The sequence below is a fragment of the Helicoverpa armigera genome, chromosome 21 (genome assembly GCF_030705265.1).
Source record: "Helicoverpa armigera isolate CAAS_96S chromosome 21, ASM3070526v1, whole genome shotgun sequence".
NCBI lineage: Eukaryota > Metazoa > Arthropoda > Insecta > Lepidoptera > Noctuidae > Helicoverpa > Helicoverpa armigera.
In genome coordinates, this window is record NC_087140.1 from 10,061,836 (window position 1) to 10,084,895 (window position 23,060).

At 37.0% G+C, this 23,060-nt stretch overlaps 1 protein-coding gene across 6 annotated transcripts in view; it reads left to right on the top strand.

Annotated features, from left to right (window-relative positions):
* The window catches only part of LOC110376021 (uncharacterized protein), a 71,305-nt gene that overhangs the window by 39,066 nt on the left and 9,179 nt on the right, over positions 1-23,060 (top strand). For 4 of the 6 annotated variants that reach the window (XM_064040241.1, XM_064040240.1, XM_064040245.1 and 1 more), the window contains exons 3-8: positions 10,496-10,727; positions 17,585-17,696; positions 19,872-20,090; positions 20,647-20,847; positions 21,849-21,869; positions 22,235-22,327. In XM_064040241.1, the coding sequence (XP_063896311.1) occupies positions 10,496-10,727; positions 17,585-17,696; positions 19,872-20,090; positions 20,647-20,847; positions 21,849-21,869; positions 22,235-22,327 (878 nt within the window). The remainder of the gene's footprint in view (positions 1-10,495; positions 10,728-17,584; positions 17,697-19,871; positions 20,091-20,646; positions 20,848-21,848; positions 21,870-22,234; positions 22,328-23,060) is intronic. The other 2 variants (XM_064040243.1, XM_064040246.1) reach the window with 1 other exon arrangement.

Here is a 23,060-nt window from a genome sequence, read left to right on the forward strand (position 1 = left end):
TATAGGGTTTAGCGTTTTTAACCTTTTCTTATAAAACTATTACAACTGACTTGAAGTTGACTGTACATTTGCGCACTGTTGTTATTTTGCATTTTGATCACTTTAATGAGGGTAATTTAATTGAGGATGTCAGATAGGCTGCCGCTCCATATAAAACACTAGTATTCAGCTGCATCTGGTAAAACTGTAAGTCGACCCCAACATAGTTGCCTGTGTTTTCCGAGGATCCCAAATAAGCTTTCATTTGTTTGTAGGTACAAGTTCAATCTACCTCAATACTAAAATATGTATAGGTAACCAAAAGGGCAAATACGCAGAACTCACTATACAAATTGTCGTTAAGGATTTGCAAAAATGACTTTTCACAACATACATATCTAGGTCTCAATCAGTGACTTCTTCGAGAACCAACAGAGACTAATTCCCGGAGAAATATTCTTTGTTAGTAACAGTACTACGTCCCAGTATGTTATCAAGAATTTCCAAAGCAAAACGTGAATTTCTGGAATCTATTCGTTTGTACATCTGAGCTGTTATTGTGCATTGTTATACATAGTTTTTTCATGGGAAGTTCTCCACGGTGCGTGTTGTGGCAACACTGTCTCAAGTACATCTGATATGGTAGAGTGGTAGATTTTAATTCAATTGTTTGTGATTGTTTTGTTTGTTATGCTTCTCTTTTGTTGCTGTGTGAATTTGGTTGTTGATCTTAATTTAAGTAAGGTCATCTGAAAGTACTGTTGCTTTTATAAAGTTGGTACGTTTAAATTAGGCGTAGGAAACATTATGAGGATTAAGCTTGAAAACGCAACAAATTTTTCCGAAATTGCTAATCTAGTTTTGCAATTAATTTGTCGTTTGAAAAGTTGTGAGTTGGCACCTAAATGCAATGTGGCAGACTCGTGATGTTTTAATATTTGTGGATACCATAAAATTATTTTACAATCTGAATTGATCATATAAAACATACGTGACTTAGAACCTATTCCAGTTAATTCCATAAAACAATAAATCTGAAAGCCAGAGAAGTATATCGGGTATAAAACCGTATGCAATATGCAGTAAATCAGAGGAAACTTAGATTTGCTCTCACGCGCACCGTTACTCATTCCTTCCTACTCCTAACTATTACCGAATGAATTGAGACGACGGGTAGGAACGTGGGTTTGATCTTAAACTTATATTTAGTAGTTAGAGTTAAAAGGACTTTTTAATAAAAGTTTAGTGTGTGGCATTGTAAGCCTCCGGACAAAGAATTTATCAAATAATTAAACATACTTGCTGATATAACCGCTAAAACAAAAAGTAGGTACTTCAACTGTATTGCTTATGGGATAATTTGGGAAACGATTTTTTTTTTCGTAAATATTCGAACGAAAGTATTCTGCCTTTCCATTCGTTCTAATTTAGGTACTGCCAAAAACAAATATTTATTCAGAATCTCACGTAGTAGACAGCTCGAATGATAACTAAAACTTAATAATAACCTAGGAATCAAAAAATCACTTCTCCGCAAAAAAAATCACGTGACGATCGCCATCAGCTTATTACGGGCTCATATCAGCCACATCTTTGAGGGGTGTAAAGTGCAGCACAAACACAATACTGTCTAAACTGGGGGGCGGCTCCCCCAACACCCCCTGCCCCCAACACACCCAACACCCCCCGGCTCCCCCCGGATAAACATGCGCGCTGCTTATAAACTCTGCGTGGATATTGAGGACGTTTAGTACAAGTCAAGGTTTTTGCTATTGTTTTTTTTTGTCGTTGGAGTTGGTATTTTTTAGATATGACTAGATTTTGGTTTGGTTATTGTAGATGTGCCCGAAACATGTTTAACATCTTGTTTCCAAACAAAACAGATATTTTGCTGTTGCGTTTCGATTGAACTTTGATATACTTACTTACGATGAACATTGTCTTGCTTTATTTGCGTCTTCTCAGAAATCTCCAAAACCGCATTTGGTTTTATTTATTCTAAAAAAAGCATGTTATTACGCATGTTGTTTTAAAGACTTGTTTATAAAGACCACAGTTAAATGCAAACTGACACCATCTTAAATCCATAATACTACCAAAAATTACGTAAACCACATTACTATTCCACCCAACACACGAAAAAGAGAAAACTGCTATTTCGAACATAGCGACACTCGAACGTATCGTCCTAACATTCAGAGCTAGGGTGACCATCCTTAAGACAAATGACTGGGGTGCATACACTTTAGTGTCCCAGAGAGAATTTCGTTAGGAAACGTTGATTTGATTGATACAACGAGATCATGGGATAACTGGGGTCCGTTATAGATTTTATGCGTTCCTCTGGGGTGCCTGGTCACCCCTTGTAGCTTACGCGGCAAGAATGAGGGGCTGATTTATCCATGTTTATTAAAAACGTATTTAGGGTTCGAAGTAGTGTAGGACGTGCTTTATGAAGCCTCTTTTACCTCTTTATATGAAACCTTTGTGGTGGAAACTTTTTGACTATTAATTTGTAGAGCATTGACCTCATATTGGAAACCTTAAACACAGTTATCTATTAATACGTCCCCGTTATGTATCCTACCACTTCCTTACATGCCCCATTTATAGTCATACATAACATATTATAAACGCAAAAGTTTGTGTGAATGGCTCTTTCGCGCAGACTGGTGGGTGGATTTTGATGAACCTTTAGCATTAATGTAGCTTACACATCTATCAGAATTACACTTTTTATTCAGGTATGGGAAATAGCTCCTTCGAGACGTAGGTTTAACCGCGGAACAGCTTGTGACAGATAGAATATCCAATTAGAATTAGTAGTTACGGCTGTAACAGTTCATATTAAAATTACTCCGAATGCTGGTCACATCTTGTCTTTTCAACTATCCTAGAATTTTTTTATTACTTTACGATCTAGCTAGTCTAAAAATAAATCAGCTAGCCATATCGTACAATGCTAAGTGCAAGACAGGAGACCACAAAGGTCAAGAGCAACTGCCTTCCGTGTCAGGTACGTTCACTTTCAACCTGTTCGGCTGCTGTACATATGTGTTACACCATATTTACTATTATTATGAAATAGAGATAATGGACACCACATTTTTTACGAAGAATATTCATTAATATAGCAGCTTTTTTACGTAAATAATTGCTGGTCTGGGCTGGCACTCTGAGGCACTAGGCGCTTCGCTATTGATTAAGACCGTGACAGAGCTTCAAGTCTCTGCAAAAATATGAGATACAGTTAATTTTCATCTCTCTGTACATATATGATTATATGACGTCGGAACTAGTACGAATCAGTTAGAAGCACACAGAGTTTCGAGAATAGTAGCCAAAATAAACATAGGTAACTCTTTAAGTAACATAATTTTCACAAAAAATAACAAAAGATAGATACTGTAAATCGTGACATAAATCGGCACTAACACAGTTATTCTTGACGAGAATCTTCGCTATAAACACCTACAGACCCAAATGTGAAACAGTAGCGTAGAACTCTTAAAATTTTACGCGAAGAGAGCTGTTAACGCAAACCTTAGGTTTTATTGCCCTATTCGCTTTTATTTGAATAGAAAAGGGTTATTGGGTTGAATTCATATTCTTAAATGCGTACTCCGAGGATCGACCTACTCCTGGGTTGGCGTTGGGTGGTGTTTCTTGAGTATTTAAATGTGTATTTTGGATTGTTTAGACGGCAAGGTTGAGACAGGTTGTATGTAACTTCAGTGATAGAGTTTGTGTTGATTCTTCCTGTTGATCTATTCCGTGCTATTGTATGTCATCATATCACACTCATATTTTAAACTTGAAGGCTTTGTATGTGTCCCTTTTTTACAAATGAAGGCTTTTTAAGGCTTATGATTGAGTATGACATCAAAATAAAATACATAAAGGCTACTTTTTGGTTTTTTGATTTATCAGCTAGTATTTGTCTTTACAAACATTCCATGTATTCTGTTCCAAAACCCTATTATGGTAAATACAACTGCAGTCTGGTGTAGAATAATGAAGTGCCTTTACAAAGGTTTGCATAGCTGGCTTCTACTAAAAGTTTGATGTTATCTGTTGCTATTAAGCCAAGCAATGAAGCAACAATTACTCCATCCTAAAGCAAGCAATACTTACCCAAGTGGGATGCAACATGTAAAACTGAGATTGATGCAACATCCGCGCATTCGGGTAATCAAAGTCACGGTTGGGTGACGCGGTCACTGGCCCGGGAGCCTGTTGTTCTACCTATGCTAACTAACCTTCTAATATTATGCTGGTAGGCATGAAGGTAAATATTCTTTTATGGAACAGTCTCTGAAATAGGTACCTCTGACTATATATAAAACAGTGTTGCCAAAGATTGATTCAATAACGACTATATTTTCATCGAGATTTCATAAACTCATGAAATCAGTATACTAGTACCAATTGGAAGAAGTTTTAAAACAAGAGAAATTATACTCGGTTGAACACAACCTACCCTAGAACAGTAGGTACCCATAGGTATGGACCTCGCAATAAAGAGATTAAAAAAATTAAGAGATATATCGAATAAACAGATTGCCCATTGATATGTATGTATCTATTCATATGCAGCTCAATAGATACCAATAAAAACATACCTACAAACATTCGAATTGAGAAACTCCTCTTTTCTGGGTAGTCGGTTAAAAAAGCACAGTGTATCCAACTGTCACATAAAACCTAAAATCTCCTTATTTAGCACAGCTATTTCCGAGACCGTAACTTAACAACAAACTGCCAGCTAGATGATGTTTATTGACGTACACCGCCGTGCAGGCAATACTGCGCAGTGTTGACTGTGTACACTGTAGGTAGTGCATATGACGAGAACAGCTTAGAGTGGGGTAGAGAGGAAAGAGACCGTAGTGGTCAGATACCTTGTAACTTAAAGCTTGTCTTTTATAAGCAAAGATGTAGGTAACTGTATAAAAACGATAAGTAAGTTCAAGGAAATCAATTATACTTACTCAGTGTTAAGTTTTCTCTCATGGGGCTCCTGGCTTAGAAACAGCAAAATTAAGAAACGTAAAGTAAGAAACGTAAACATGTGTATCGACATCAGGAAAAGCATCGACAAGAATTTCCTACATTCTCCAGTAGGGATTATAATACGTACCTAAGTATAAGAAGTACAGTTATTTGTGTATTGTCGAATATTTCCACCCGGTTGATTACAGCACTCATAAGTGAGGGGAGGGGGGGGGTGTATTGAGTGCGTCTAATCTCCGCTTTTGTGGACGAAAGATTGAAATCGTCACACGTCTTGTTTGGGATATATTGACTTTTGAATACAAAATGTGCTTAGTTACTTCATATAATAAATAATAAGTCATAGTACTTAAAGAAGATAAAAAGACTGAAGGAAAAGTGTGAATTCCAGTTATTCCGACGATGATAACGATTTCTGGATCCTTTGTAAAAATAAAATTAAAACACACTTAGTGTAGCGTATACAGTATGGATACATAAAAAATAAGCACCATATGAATAAGTTGGTCAATGATAAAAATTTCATTGAACACTTTTCTATAACATTTCCAAAATTTTCACATGTCACGAAGTTCTATATCACTATGCAGAAAAAACAAAAGCTATCTATAAAAACTAAACCCTCAACCGCCGAGACATGACTGAGACACACTCGTATCGAAATGGCGAGACAAAACTGTATTAAGTGTGTGTTGGGGTAGTTCCCCCACCCCGGGGGTGGGGCGGGAGTATATTTTAATCGGTTATGTTTTGGCTTTGGATAGACTAGTGTGCGTGAGGGGTGTTATAGTTTTGTTAGGCTGTGGTGAACTGAACACTATGTCTATAGTTTGGTCCTAGAAGTGGATTAAAAATATAGTGAAAAAAGGCTATCTGAAATGAATAGGCATTGTAAATATTTGTCAGTCCTATATCACATTTAAGATATAAAGGTGAACATTTGCGAATGTGTGTGTGTGAATGTTTGTTTTGAATGCTCGAATGGCTGAACGAATTTTTATGAAACTTTACAGAAATAAACCATACATCAGAACTACATGTAGGCAAATTTTTATACGTATGCGGGAAGTAACTCCCTCAGGGAGTGAGCAAAACCGCAAAGTATATTCCTTCACATAGAAGAAAAAACAATTCTAAAAGAAAGAACAAAACACGTAAGACAGCAATCCAAAAATAAACCTACAAGTGCAAAAATATTTCAGAAATCACCACCGCGTCTCCCCCAGCGAGCCAACTCTCAGGGGTTGCGTGTGTCAATCAAAATATCCCTTAATGGGGTGCCAGATTCCGCTTAGGATATTAGATAAATACGGGGCTGCCCCTGATAATGATAATGCCGTGGGGACGATACGGAAATGTTGCGAAGACGCGTTTATCTTCTACTGAGTTATGGCCTAGCGTTTTAGGGTTATTGAAGGGATAAATGATCGCAATTTTTCTTGGGATAATAGTTGTACCTGAAAATTGATGGTTGTAAAGTAATTGATAACAGCCCTGTATGTAAGTTTTAGCACTACTTTGCATTGTGTTATACCACATACATAAGTTAATTAAGTTATAATTATTTTGTAAAATATTTGATGGTAAAAGAAAACTTTGCGCTAATTATCTGTATCTCGTAACATTTTCCAAGAAATTATAGATGAACTTCAAGAGCCATCTGTGCAATACTGAGAATTTACTGGTTAAACGTAGTGACAAGCCTCGTAGGTATCTTCTTTTTCAAGTATCTAAAGCCTTATTCAGAGAAATGAAAGATTATAAAAAAATGACTTATTTTATTCTATAATATAAGCTATAGATATATTACTGGAAAGTTTCATAAAAAATCATCATGTAGTTTTTTCGTGAAAGAGGAACACACATCCATAAACACAAACTGTAATATATTGTTTTTATATTATCAAAGATTTTTACTATCCCGAATATTGGTACAACTAAAAACATACAGAACCTCCTTTTTTATAGTCGGTTAAATACATACATTTCTGTACGAAGCGAGCGTTTCTGAGTAAAATTAATCCCGTTCAAGCCGCTAGCTTAATTCTACCGTGGGAAAGTAGAATTATTCCTTCATACTCATATTTCGTATATTTTTCACGTACCCACGATCCTTTGGAAAAGGTTTATTTATATGTTACTTATATAATACTTTTATATGTATAAGTATGTGATAGTAAAGGTTTGGTGCACATACCTGTTATGGGTAAGCCTAATATAGAAAAAAAGTTAAACGATACTTCAGCAAAAAATCTGTTGCAAAAATTTTTCTTTCTTTTATTTGTTTTAATTAAATTTTAAGTAGGTACCTAATTTAATAAATACTGTAAATAGCTAATTCGTTTATGCGATACTGAATTTTCAAATACCTGCTAAGTAAACAAAATTCTTATCCCTTAGCATAGCAACAAATACTTAGTAAGTTATTTCTTACTTTAATAAGATGTCTACCTAGAGCAAAATATTTCTACTTAAAGAGCATCCTTAGAGTAAGTTCTTCGAAGAGAGCTTATTAAAAATATTCATAACTCGTATACTTATATTAACTTACCTACACGGAGTAAGGAACGATGACCGGAGATACCATAATGCAGGTCAGGCGCCCTCTTCTAGCTCTAATACGTAAGGTGGGCATGACAAAAACTATCAGTTACGAGTAAACTAACCTAGCGTTTGGGTTGTTTGAGACATCTGTCGTCGATTTTTGGTGTTACAAAAATTATAGGGTCCAAAGAAGGCGTGTAAAGGCGAAGACAGTAAAGTTCCTCGTCCCCCGCTTTTTGGCGCGCTACTTTCTTAGGAGATTTTCCGTTATGGCACCTCCGATAGTCATTTTGTTCTCCATGTTTACCTATCTATGTTTATATGATGCTTCACAACATAACATCGGGTCATTCACCTCTATGTATAACGAGGTAACTATCAACTAAGAAGTACTTATTGTTTAATACAATGAGTTACTATGGTACATAAGTAGGTTGTGTACGTTTGAGTGTATAGAAAACTTTAGCCGAGACTATTAAGTTATCTATTTTGTTTTGTTTACTAGTAAATGGAAAATCTATGTAAAAACCAGCTGTAATGGTAGGGGCATGTGATGAGGAGGAATGAGGATCATTTTGGGAGACTGACGATGGAAACGATGCATGGGTTGTGTGAAATTCGAGCTGGAAAGAGAGTTACTTGTGAGATGACGGCTGACAGAAGAGTATGGAAAAAGGAAATATGCTGCGCCGACCCTAAATAAAATTGGCATAAGGTCAGGAGTATGATGGTAAATAGAAACGAATACATCAGAGTAAGGACTCTTATAAAGACAAGACACTAAGAATGATCGTACGAGGTGAGAGATTATTTAGTGAATTCCACTAGAACGAATATGGTTTGACATTATAAGATTTGAGATTAATTTCAAAGCCTCGATTAATTTAAGGAATCACAATGGCTCCTAGTTTTATTTATTGTTATTTCGAAATCGAACCCCGTAAACAACAGACAGCAAAACTCGTAAATGCGAGACTAATTACAGTAAAAAAAATACATTAAAACTGTAATCAATCAGTTTGTAATTTACGAGTTTTCCTCGAAACCTTCCCGTCGCAGCCATGGTGACTTATCAAAACGAACATCCGTCTACTAATGGAATCGCCCCCCCCCTCCCTGATCGATCGCAGCTTTTAAGAATATTGCTTTGTAAAAAAACTTCATTTGTATTCATTGCTCATTCTAATCTAGGCCTTATTGTTAGTGAATTAGGCTTTAGAATCGTATGATGGTGTTGGGGAGTTAGGACGTTTTGTTGGGGGCTTGGGGCCCCTGGATTGGGAAGTTGTCAGTCATTATGCACGGGTGTATTGTCAGTATGGTGTCACCAACTGATGAAGAAGACTACTGTTAGCTGTTCATGAGTTACTGCTGATCAATGTTTTAGCGATTTCCCTTTTTGCTTTACAATTTTACATTGATAAGAATGTTTTAATTAATTTGAGTGGAAGAAGAATGCTTTACGACTCTTATGTGTCCATAAGTAATGTTAGTTATACTGTAGTTTTTAATAATCTGCGGTTTTTAAAACCTTCTGACTGTTACCTTCTGGTTTTCTCTACATGTCGTTTACATCAATATCCATGCCATATATTGCGTGTAAAAAAAAAAATAGGTACCTTGGATATGTCTATTTTCCAAAGCTATGCTACAGCGACGTCCGTTTTGTAAGTACTAACTTTTTTATTACTTTTCCCTTCCATCCATATGAATATTTTTTTATTTTTCAATATCCCAAATTGGAACATAGGTAGTAGTAGTACTATATTTGAAAAAAGACTGATGAATGTTTGATAAAATTTCGTTCTTGCAGGCCCGTTTCAGTCTTCCCACGCAAAATATACTTTAAACCGTCTGACTTTCGACATTTTACCGAGGAATGACGTTTGTCGACTATTTCTGGAGATATTAGAACTCTCTAGTTTCTATAGGGCTTGAATTTCTATAGGTACTCCTAGGCAGCGTGGTCAGATTGACATTTCACACTGTGGTTTCTTTAGTGACCTCTATAAAAATAGACCAACTCTGACGAATAGGCGTGATGACAGGGTCAAAAATGTGATTCCGTAATTCTAATCAGAACTCTGTAAGATGAGCAAAATTATTGGACATCTAGTTACCCCTTTTTTTATTTTGCTTAAACATTTATTAACATATAAAGTAATAAAGAAGAGTGGGGCTTGTGATGTCACGTCTAAGTACCTATTACCTAAGAGTGACAAGTTACAAAATTCGAACATGTTATATCTTCGTTGTTATTTGTGGCAGAAAAGAAAGAAGGGTTATATGGAAGATAGACTAATATTTTTTTGAAAAAAGGCTATCAAGGCACAGAGCTATATTTCAAGAGACATTGAATGCCCTTCCACGTGTATCCTGACGTCAGTTAAGCCGCACAAGTCTACGTCAAACATCCCACTGCAGTTTAAACAGAACAATCCGAGTGGGATGCAATGCAACTTTCCTCTCAAACAATTTACTATTTTCAGATACTATAAATCCTTCATTATTCGAAGATTAAATGTCAAGTCTAGTTAATAAGGTACATATACGGTATTTAGGCCAACAATGAAAAATTCTGAAATAGATTTACATGACTTAAGATGAAAAGAACGCTTGTAATATAGTAGCATATTTATCTTCGATCCATGTTAGGCCATTGTAAACAGAAGGACTTCAAATAACTTTGTATTTCCGAAGCTTATTATTTGGTTCTTCCCGCATACGCATGACAGACGAAGACATTAGTGATCAACTTCAGGCACAAAAGAAAGTGCTTGCACTAATAACTGCATAGACAAGTACTGCCACAATCATCTGACCAAGATGCTCTGTGGCTAATGATGATGATGAGTGGTCAACTTCAGACAAGCAAAGCTTCTAGACGTGATTTGTAACGAGCAAAAATGCTACAATTATTTGGCAGCAAAATATCTTAATTCCACAATATCTTCCACAGGTCCAGCCACATCGCGTCGTCCGGAGCCCTACTACGGACGTCTCATAGGCCGTCTCACACAGTACGCTCACGGTATCCGGGGCACCGTGTACGCAGTCGACGAGAGCACGGTATACGTGCGAGGGTTCGCGTACGATGGCACAGGCCCTGACGCGTACTTCTGGGTCGGGGATACGCCGCAGCCCAGCCCTGAGGGCATATTGGTGCCCTATCCTGAGGATTACACTTCTAGGTTAGTTGTTTGATGTGGTCTTTTTTTTATCGACTGTCAAGAAGAGTTGTTGATACTAGCGGCAGTTCAAATAACAGTAGCTTTAAGATTACCTTTAAACATCGACGCACAATGATGGGTGTTATAATTTTAACATGTCTGTCTGTGGTGTTGTCGCTCCGGCCTGCATGTCGATTCTATAAAATATCACAACTCACTTCGACATCACTCTCACTTCGACTTCGATCTAAAGGTAGAATTCCGTGGACGCGACAATAGTCAACCTATGAAAATGTATGGCACCGTTGCCGAGGCCCGTGACAGTCGCGCGCGGCCGACGAATTTCGTAAGCTGCTCGCGGCATTGTCAACAATTTAATTCTGGTTTTACTAAAATTCTATAGATGTTATTAAGCGCTAGACCATGTTGAGAAGCGTACGGCCGCGAGCGGCTCACGAAATTCGTCGTCCGCGCGCGACTGTCGCGGCCCTCGGCAGCGGTGCCATACATTTTCATAGGTTGACTTTAGTCGCGCGCGGCTGCGACAATCGCGACCCACGGAATTCTACCTTAATTACCGTGATTGACATTGTCAAACTACACTAGCGCTACACTATCGAGCGTGTTGACAAGTTGAACTAAATTAAAGTCGAGATTTTGACAGATCTGTCAAAATCTGTCTATCTATAGGGGAGGTAGGGGAGAGATGGGCAGTTGGGAGACATGATCAAATCAGAATAAAAGGGGGGTCCTTTTATTCTGATTTCTGATCATAGTTTTGTTTTTTTTTTATTGGGTAGTTTACGTTACCGACTGGTAACGGTGTTCATCCATAGACTATCTGTCATTTCTGTGAGTTGTCAAGAACAAACACTCGTAAAAGTACTTAAATATTTTGTTGCGGTTTCGGATCGTTATAAAGAGAAAACTAATGAAAGGTATGTGTATTTTCTATTATTAATGATTGATTGTCAAAATCTCCAGTTACGATTATAGTAAGTCGATGCAATCCACACCTATTATACCTCTAGAAGAGGTACTACAGCAATAGTTTATGGGCCCCACGTTTTTATTTTAGTCTAATATGACCGGGACCACCTACGTAGGTTGACAGGTAAGTAACTATTTTTTATTTATAGTTTTCAGTGCACATAAGATAAAACCGTTTTACTTAAGTTTTTTTACCGATTTTTTTTGAGTTTAGTTTAAGTCAAAAGTGTCCAATGCTCCCTATGGTAGGGAGGCTTGGACATACCATGTAATGTATAATTTGTAAATTTTTGTTCTTCTTCTTCAGTGAAAATTTGTGAGGTTATAAATCTGCGCTAAAAATCCTTTATAGAATCTTGTTTCAGGTACCGTTGCCAACTTGATCTAGGGACTCCATATTTATCAGCTGTTAATTTTATTTTTTAACCTTTTGATACATCTTGTATTGCTCGTCTATTAAATCTTTAGGAATTTCCCGTCGCAAACCATTCTTTTTAACCCCCGACGCAAAAACGACGGGGTGTTATAAGTTTGACGTGTCTGTGTGTGTGTGTGTGTGTATGTGGCATCGTAGCTCCCAAACGGATGATCCGATTGTAATGCGGTTTTTTTTGTTTAAAAGGAATGTCATTCGGGAGTGTTCTTAGCTATGTTTGGTGGAAATCGATTCAGGTCTTCAAGGTCATCAGCTCGTTTGTTAGGTGTGATAGGAATGTTACACGCTCAGTTTACTTGCAAGCATATGTGGGATCTAAAATTTGAAATACTAATGTCTTCTGGAACCACTGAGCTGGTCTGCTGTTAGGACACGAAGATAGGAGACGTAACCCTGAACTGCCTTTTAGTAAACCCATCGAGTTTGGGCTCGTTTAATTTGTCTTGACTAGTTTTCTTCATGTTTCTAAGTGACGAGAACCTAATGCTGGAAATGGGATGTGGCGGATGAAACCCTAGAATGGTATATAACCCTGGATCAACAAAGGTCCATCTTTATTGTTTCTCAATCTGTGCAATTCTCCCAGAGCCAGTTTGTCATGAGGATTGTTAAACAGCTTCCTTTGGCTGAGATCGCATATTATAGCGAACCCATCATAAAAAGAAGGAAAAATTAAGGAGCTCCTTTAAAAAACCATGAAATAAAATAAAATTATAAATTTAAAAAAAACCCCGACCCAAAAAAGTACGCAATTATTATGACAAAATGTTATAAAAGATAAACCCTATAAAAAGCAAAAAGTAACTTTAAACACTACGTAAGTACCAACTAAAGCATGTCAGACTAAACAAAATTTTGACGTGTCGACGGTTTTATTTAAACCGTTTAAATATCTCGTAATGTTGAAACTGATTGTAATTTTTAGGAAAGCTCTTTCATTATATCTAGCCGAATATAAGAAATGGCAATAAAAGTTGATAATGATCTGTAAAATCTGATTTTTTATGCAATAAATTGTGAAAAAGTGCCCATCCCTCCCCTACCTCCCCTAAAGTATGAAATGACATTTCGAATCGAAGTGAAATGCGAGTTGTTGATCGAGTTTTATAGAATCGCAGTACTGAGTGCTTAGTGCGAGTTTTCGTGAATTTTTTTACGGACTCACATGAGAGCGCGTATACTAAGATTTGTATGCAGTGTTGCCAACTTAGTGGATTTTCCACTAATACTGGTGGTTTAAGTCCCCTATTTAGTGGCGAAATGTTGAAAGTACTGCGGGTCAAGTAGCGAAATGTAAGTTTTGTGGTACAACTTTAAGGAGTTACTATGGAGATTTGAAGTCTCACGGAATGTCAAAAAAGCATCTACAAAACAAAAAGGTGAACGACTACTATATAATTAATTACTCATTCATTGGTCAAATGCGTAACTAAACAATTTGTGAAACTACTACGCCGATTATAATTTGTGAAGGATTCGGATCGGATCGGATGAATTGCTAAACAGATGTAATGCTTTGTCTGTTTTAATTTTCTATCGTTGCCGAGTTACATCTTTGGATGATTAAATTGTTTTAGGTTACAATAAAATATAAACAATATTTTTTTAGTGGTGAATTTGGTGATTTTAAGTGTGGGATAAATTTTTGTTAGTGGTTTTCTGGTGGTTTTAAAAGTTGACTCTGGTGGTAAGCTTCTACAACTGTTGGCAACACTGTTTGTATGGAACAAAAACAGGTTCCAATTTTTGACACTAGGTGGAGCTGTTTTTGTTCCATACAAATCTTAGTATACGCGCTCTCATGTGAGTCCGTAAAAAAATTCACGAAAACTCGCACTAAGCACTCTGTTGTCGTTTAGTTTTATTTTTTTGTTTAATAGCGAGTGTTTCTAGCCATGCTGCATGAAAATCCAGTTACCACCAGCTGTTTTTACATGAAGAGTACCTATCAGTATGCACGAAGACCAAGTTCTGAATATTAAAAGATTAAACTCGATGCCAAAGAAGAAAATACTCTGTTACGGCACGTAGACTTAAAATCATAATACGTAAATCAAACTTCTGTCAAACCATTTCTATGCTAAGTAGACACTACGAAAAACACGTCCTTGACAAAACATCGACTTTCTACATGTAATTTGATTGTCAGTTACCCAACTTGTCCACCTGGTGACAAACACACTGACACACCTATTGTATAACGGCTGAGTTTGCTTCATTGGCAAAGTTCTCAATAGAAAGGTCAGGGATTCGATCGGTTCATAGACGGCTGTTGCGAACCTGCTTAAGTTTCTGGGCGCCTGGTAACTTGGTACGGTTGATCACACGGGAAATGGTAGGAAGGTGGAAATGGTAGGTTATGGGGTTCGATATCTGGATGATGAATAAGGTTTTTGGTTATTTGCTACGAACCCATGATAGATACTGATATTCCCATTACACTGGGTATGTTTTGATGATTAAACTATCACGAAAGGAAACATTAGTAGGGAACAAGTTGAAGAGGTCAGATATTCATGTAAAACATTAGTACTCAGCTGTATACAGTTAGACTAGAAGCCAAGCCCAATATTGTTGGGCAAAGGCTAGGTTACCGAAAACCAAGAATATGACTTTTCTGATGGACGAGAGTTTTGTCTAACTTGGAAATTCTTATTCCCACAAGTGGATATTCAAATAGATATGGACTAGATATAGGTATGTATGTTGAGGGTCTTCATTACCAGGAAATACACAAAGAAAATCAAATTACCAGAATTCAACATCAATATTGTTTGAAAGTATCAATAAAATTGTAAAATATTCAATTCCTAGAAACAGCTCTGACTATGTTTATTGAGCTAACAAAGCTTTGTCATATTTCCTTTATTTGTATGTATTCATTAGTTTCATGTTTAGATTGGTTGTGATATTCTTTTCATGTTTATTGGTATTTCTATGAAAATTGCATTCATTCGTTAGTAGATATGTCATAGGGATAGAATGTTATGAGGGAATAGAGAGTGCATTAGTGTCAGCACTATATGTCCTGCGCAGTTGGCTGATCTCCTCAGAGAGAATTGCCGCTGTAGCCGACAACGGGTCTGGACGCCATTATTATTAACTCTAATTACATTAATTTATTCAATGAGACCAGTGACTAAAGTATTCTACATCCCAACATGTAACGTGGAATGGATCCAGCAACACTTATTCAGCATCCGCAATTTCAAGCGATCATCATTCATTCAACGCCCAAAAGATTACATTCAAAATTGTAACATCCATTAGCATATTGTCGTATTTCCCTTCACTTGTTAATAACATTCTCTGTCATTGTCCCCTTCCGCCTTTCCCCCTTTATTCATCGAAATGCGTCACATTCGTCTCAAGTCCCCAAGTCTTAGCTTAGTATTCAAGGAACGAAAGCGAAATAAATACGTTTTGCGATCCCCCAACCTTCCTTGTTGAGGACTAAAGTATTCCCAGCCTTTTTATTTAAATAAGTTTAAATTAATTAAGTTAAGTGTTGCCTTTTTTTCCTCAATTGTAGTGCGCTTTGGTGTGGTGTTGTTAGCTAAGAATTGTTGCTAACTAACAAAGACAAAATAGGTATTTTTCCGTATAAAATTGAAGGAAAATTAAACATGAAATGATTTGGTTACTCACTAGATTTAAACTGAAAATATTTGACCACCAGCGGTTTCACCCGCATCCCGTAGGAACTAGTGAACTAGAACTTTGCACACTCAGATTTTTTTTCAAATCGTGAGACGCTGAGACGCTTTCATAGAAAAATATTAGTAGTATAGATATGGATTTCCATATGATATTTCACGCCAGTATTTTAAAAACCCGTATCTACTAATAACGGAACAAGTTCTAGTAAACTAGGTATGTACAGTATATGGCGAGTGGTAACGACTTTAAAATCAATAAAATCGTGTCAAAGCGCTGTTGTGACCCGTTAACTGTCACATGTTATAGAAGTAACGATTATCTTCTACGTTGTGAGTCTAGAGTCAAAAACCTTTCGGTCATGAACCTAGATTTTTGGGTACAGAGGAACTTTACTTCATTGAAACTTTTAGCTTTCTGCCGGTTTGCAAGTGAATTTGAAAAGTCTTACTATCTAAATTGTAATCTGCAATTATCATCCTTTTAGTATTTTAAAGTAATTGGTGAAAAAAGGGGTCATGAATTGAAAACCTCTTAGTTTGTGGCTTACATACATTATCTTTATCCATGCTACTACTATGTATGTACGTTTAACTTGTAAATAAAGCGACTATTTTTAATAATAAAACATTGAGAAAAATATCTAATTTCCGTAAAAATTAACAACAATAAATAAAACAACACAAAGCTATTCAAATATCTCATTTCCCGGCACCCCATTAAAACATCCTAAATATATCTTAGGGGATGGAACGAAGTACAAAACGTCGCCTAATTTGAGGGTAGCGTCGTAAAAATATGAATAACACAATACTAAAATTGTTTTGTAATTAAATAAAGATGATTGTAGGGAGACGTAATGGCGCCCTAACTGGGACACACCTCCCTCGTCACGCTGCCACAATCGTTAAGGAAATCAAGGATTTTCTTTTCTTTTTTTTGTCTGTTTTTTTGTCCTTTTGCTTTTTTTTTGTAGTGATCGATTTTTCTGTGTCTTTTGTATGTCGTCTGATCTGTAAGTTTAGATTTTTTTGTGGTTATCTGACAACCTTTGATATCAAAAATTCTTAGTCGGATCGTGAATCAAATCAATTTTAAAGTTGTTAATCTATATTTGTTGATATTATAAAGCAAAAGAGTTTTTTGAGTTTGCTTGCAATTATCTCAGGAACCACTGGTCTTATTTGAAAATTCTTTCTGTGTAGAGTAGACAGCCAATATAATACTAATTCGGAACAATAAATTATGACTATGAGTAATGTTCACCAAGTTCTCACAAAAGACATATTATTAAGACGATGCAATTTCAGCGTGCGAAGAAAATAAAGAGCTCCACATAGCGTGGGACTTGTAAAACGTAACAAAAGGTCGTTTGCTAACAAATCGCTGTTCATGTAGGACATAGCACTCCTCTGTGTCCTACAGTCTCTAACGAGAGTAAACTATTCCTCGTTTATTCTACAGCGGCTTACAATTTGCTCTTCTTCAAAAGGATGTAGTCTTTGAGTTTTATAAAGGTTCTTGTAATATATTTTTTGCTGTATATGGGGTGACTGTGCTGAGATTTGACTTCATCAATAAATAGGCTGTCTAACACTTTAAGAATATTTCAAATTCTTAATTTTTTTTGCGACTATCCGTAGGGAGATCTTAACAAAATTATGTATGTATGTGCGTATGTGTATTTCAAATTGGTCCTGTAATTAATTATAGCTCGTCCAAGCAAACACACAATCACTTCAGTCTCTTTAGATCTTTTTGCAAAGGTGCTGATAATATCCTTCTTCATTTCCAGAGACCCCCCAATCCTGACGGCTCACAGTAACTCAGACATACTCCTGAAGCTGCCGGGGGGTAAACGACTGCGGGACATCAAGTGGATCAGTGTCTGGTGCCGAAGATTCACTGTAAGTCCATCTATAGCTTTTATTTTTACTTATTTTTGTGCCTTTTTATCGTCCCACTGCTGGGCACAGTCCTCCTCTCAAACGGAGAAGGTATGAGCGTTAATTACCACGCTTGCTCAATGCGGGTTGGTGATTTCAGACTTTAAGGTGCAGGTTTCCTCGAGATGTTTTCTTTCACCTTTAATCCATCATTAACTGTTATGACGAACATTTTATTCCGCCCAATAAATAGATAAATTCTTCTTCCCAAATTCGCTTATTTTCTTGTAACTTCGCCATATTATATTTGCTGATATTGAGTTCATGAAGTCATCGAACCCATGCCATGAATGGATCGACCCATCAATAATTGGACTGGAATATTTGGGTTGGGTTCAACTATGGTTTCTAAATTACCAGCCTTACTTATAAAAATCAGCTAATCATCTTCTAATCATTGTTTTAACTAATTACTACCCAAAGCCGTAAGTAGTGATTAAATTATTTTGACCTATAAACGTTGCTTAAGCATGTCTTAAGTAATGAACAGATAATGGCATAAAAACATACTAATTTCTCAACACTACAGGAATGTTGGTAGCTTAAAAAAATATTTGTCATGAAAACGTTGTGTAATGGCAACAATGGCATCCGTAAAATATAAAATTAAAAAGTTGAACTGTCAATAAACCGGAAATGAAAAATCAGCTGGTAAGAATCCAGCCATTTTGCTAATTAGCCGGTTAAACAAGGGTGTGAGGCTACTTAATTTGACAGCTCATTTAAGACATTGCTAAGAAAATGATTTATTTCAGCCACGTTTATAAGTAAGATTTTTTCTTAAACACCCTTTAAGTATAACTTATTATTTTATAAGTAAGGCTGTAAGACTTTAAAGTATTTATAAGGGAAAATAATGCTTTAGTCAACTGTTAAAGATTTCTTAAATCCTTAAAAAACTTCGTATATTTTATGCAATATTATATTTTTGTTATTAGGTACTAATGCCATTTTTTTTTTTCAAAATTTTCGGCCATAGCAGTATTCCATCATACGTATATAGTTACATACTCCAAATGATTACCGCCTAATATACGCAAAAACGGCTACACCCGCAAGTAACAACCGAAACAAAATATCGATTGCTTTTGGCGCGCATGCTTACAACTTTCGCGCCAAAATATGACGTTTGGCCGCCATTGCTGGATTCGCGACACGCTATTGGTCGCCTTCAGCATCAATGGATGCGTTCGCTTGATGTTAATTTGACAAGAATAGGATTTTATATTTTGAATTGTGCGAGTAACAAGGAGGTCGGCAAATTGATAGTAATTGACAAAGATTGATATTATCCTCCTGCCATTTCTTGCATTTCTGTTGAACATCGATTCATGGAAAGAGTATTTCTACATAGAGATACTTTTTAAATAACTGCCAAAGGTGATTTAATTACATCCTGAAACAAATACAGATTTACATTTAGTTTATTTATATGATATGCTTTTCTTCCTAGAAACGTTTAAAATAAGCTCAATATCAATATGAGTAGACCGAAATTACTAATAAGCTTTTATTAAAATATTGCAAAGAAATTAATGAACCCGTTTATTTTTATATGGAAAAGTTCCTAGAAGCACTTATTGTACGTCAGTTTTACCGGTTACGGCTGCCTCCTACGCAAGTTGTAAATGTAGCGTAGAGTACTATCACTGCATTCTATACAATACTACTACTATTTATGTAGATAGATAGGTAGGTAAACATGTTTGTTTGTGCTTACGTAATGAATATGCATTTTATGTAAATGTTAGCGAGAACTGTTTTTTTGTTGTTGTTGTTGTTGTTTTTATGTTTCTTATTGTTCTTGAGTTTTGTAATTTGGTTAATAATATTATAGGTAAAGGCAAAAGATTATGACTGCATGTGTCTGTATGTACTTCGCAGGCGCAAACGACTGAGCAGGTTTTAATGCAACTTGGCAGAAGTAATACCTCTTGTATCAGAATTACAAATAAGTAGCCTACTTTTAATCCGGGTGCGGGAATTTCATAAATAGTTGTACCAGTGATCTCGTTCAGTAATTCCTTCTCCAAAAGTTCCCTTGGATACGTCAAGCTGACGACCAGCTGACAACCAGACACAGTGGGCCAATAAGTACAACATCACCTGCTAATGACAACCATTTCCACATTGCAGGTGAACTTCGGAGACGTATTCATACCTCCTGGGCTGGATCCTCCCCGGCCCCGAGTCCTACCGGAGTTCAAGCGATTGGCCCACGGCCTGAGATCAGGGAACATCAGTGTCCTGGATGCCAAGACCTTCTATATACCGAATCTGCACTATGACGGGGCTGGGCCTGATGCATACTTCTGGGTTGGCAATGGGTCGGAGCCTAATCCTTTTGGAACTAAGGTGAGGGTTTTAGTTTTGTTGGTATCATATGTATCTAGTGCATAAAATGTATTCAGAAAGTAATGCTTTGAGAGTTGTTCATCAAGTAAATCTTGCAATTTATTTTACTGCATGTATCTTAACATATTATAGTCTGGACATATAATACTATAACATGGATTGACCAACCTACTTATGTGTCTTCAATACTCCATCTCCCAACACGTCAGGATACCTATTTGTTATAGTCTTAAACCATCGGCATATACACCCACACATTTAATGGTTAACTTCTAATCCAATTATCATCATCCTCCCCCTGCCCTTACAGGGTCAGAGCAGCATATTTTTCTCTACCATGCTCTAAACTACCTGTTTTATACATAGACCCATTACATATTGCTAAGAGAGTGAAGGAATAGTGAGTGCACTTGTGTATCCGCAAATGCTTGTGCACTATAATATATTCTGCGCCGCTGGCTGATCTCCTTATATGAGAATAGCCGCCGTGGCCGAAATCTGCCTTGGACGCTATTACATATTGGACCACTACTAAGAATTTCCTTCAATCTTCCAGGTCCCCAACGAGATGGGTTCCCTCCACCCCCTACGAGGATACCAGGGCGAGGACATCGAGATCCAACTCCCCGGCAAGCTGACGGCATACGACATCGACTGGCTGGCCGTCTGGTGCGTGGAGTATCGACACAACTTCGGACATGTCTACATTCCTAAGGACTTGGATGTGCCACCGGCTCTCGGACAGACTAAGATCACTGTGAGTTGGGAAATGGAGGGTGGTTGTGTGAAGGGTGATGAGTTTGTTAGCTTTAAGCGCAAGTGCCAAAGCAAACCATTGCTGCGGTTTTAACAGTCTTGCGTAAAGACCAATGATGACGATAAACGCTGAGAATGGTGATATGGGATGAAGTTAGATGATTGGACGTTTGGAAAATTCTATGAGAAAGCTGGAAAAATCGGTGTGTGAAAAATCTGAGAGACCAATTTCTTTTAAAATTGGTTGGTTTGTTACGCGATGAGCTGAACACACGACGTTTCCAAAAACGCTGGGTAGGCTAAACAAGGGGTTATTTATGTACTGATGTTTTTCTGTGTGTATATGTTTTTTATGTGTATTAATCCAAAACTCATTTTACTAACAGCTTGCCCGGATTCTAACCCACATTTTTCATTATTAACCATGTTCTTTATATATTTTATTCCCCATCATTGCAGGGTAAACGCAAGCCATCCAGGAAACGACCTGCTAAACCTCAGAGACTGACTGTGAAAGCCAGTGAACACAAACCTAGTGTTGTGCCCCGGTGGTTCTCACTGGATTGGTTCACTGGCTTTTGAATTTGTTTACGAACTAGGAACCATAAGTCATACTTGCAGTGGTAATTGACCGTGTTACTTATGTAATACCTATTATATAAGTGACCAATTCCAATAATAAAATACTTACTATAGCACCACTGCTTGCCTAAGGTCCTACAAGCCCTTTAGAAGTCTATGATAATTTGTTTGCAAAATTGAAAAATATCGACAACTTTTTTATCGATAAACAAACAGCCATATATTAAAATCCCAAGACACTTAAAAAAAATATTTTACAAAATTCTGAAAGGTTCCTGGTTCGTAAACTTAAAAAGACTGACTAACTCTATGAATTGTTATTGTTATTTGTACTTAATAAACTCTTGTTATATCTTAACCGTGATGTTATGTGTTTCTCTCCTCTCTGCTTACCCTGGATTCGGTTAATGTAACTTACAGCCTGCTTGGTGGTATAACCCGGTAAGTATTTATTTATATTTTTAATTTTGCTTTTTATTTTATAACATTTTATTGGGTAAAGCATATTTTTCGGTTATATCATTTAATTGTTAACTAACATGTTATAAATAAAGTTTTCGAAACTAACGATTGCACTTATAATGTGAAGTATGCCTACTTTTTTCCACTTTTCCATAAATTCTAGATCTTTTCATTTTGATTCAGCTTAATATGACATGCTGAATTATTTTCAAACGCGACGGTGAAAATATTGATTTAGCTATGCACATAACTCACATTCAAAAAAATGGTATTCACAGGGCTTTCTTTGGGAGTTGGTATATAACTATCCTTGTATGTTTTGCTCACGTGTGTGAATGTTACAGACGAGTTCAACGACCTCTCAGTCGCCCTTCAGCGCCACCAACAACTGTAAGGAAATACTTGACAAAAGACTGCAAGTGCGCTGGGAAATACAGGTGAATACCTTATTTACATAGCTAACTTATTTAGTAACTAGAGTGCCAATTGTTTGTTCTTGTAAAGCACTGGTACTCAGCTACATCCGGGTAGACTGGAAGCCCGACATAGTTGGGGAATAGGCTCGGATGATGAGTGCCAATTGTTTATCACATAGTCGATATTCTATAGTCGAAGATTAAAATACCTCTGCATCATGAAGACTTCAAAATTGTTAGATATGAACATTTTGCTGACTTCTGTTGTCTGGGATACATAGTTGCATCAGATACTTGTCTTTCATGCTGATGAGGGGCTGCGGGATCATTCGAGAGAGTTACTGTGGTCCTGGTTCACAGACGGCTCCAGAAGGAACTGGGTGGGCAGGGTGGGTGATGGGATTTTAGTGGGTACCTACCTATACTAGGAACGTTTGTACCGGGGAGCCCCACATACCCCTCTCCCGTCCCCCGATGGGAAGGGCATGCGTAATAGCATCTCTTACCCAGCGACAAAAAAAAGGGTGGGTGATGGGAAGTCAGTGAAAATCTGTCATTCTTTTGTCATAAGGGTCTTCTGATGATTTACCATCTTAAAAATGAAATTTTGAAAAATTACTTACGACAGTCATGGCGCCCATTCCCATCCAAAGTCAAGCCGACCCCAACATGATTGGGAAAAGGCTCGGAGATTGGAGGATGGATGGAGTCATGACGCCCATTAATTTCCATCACTCATTCATCCATCAAGCCA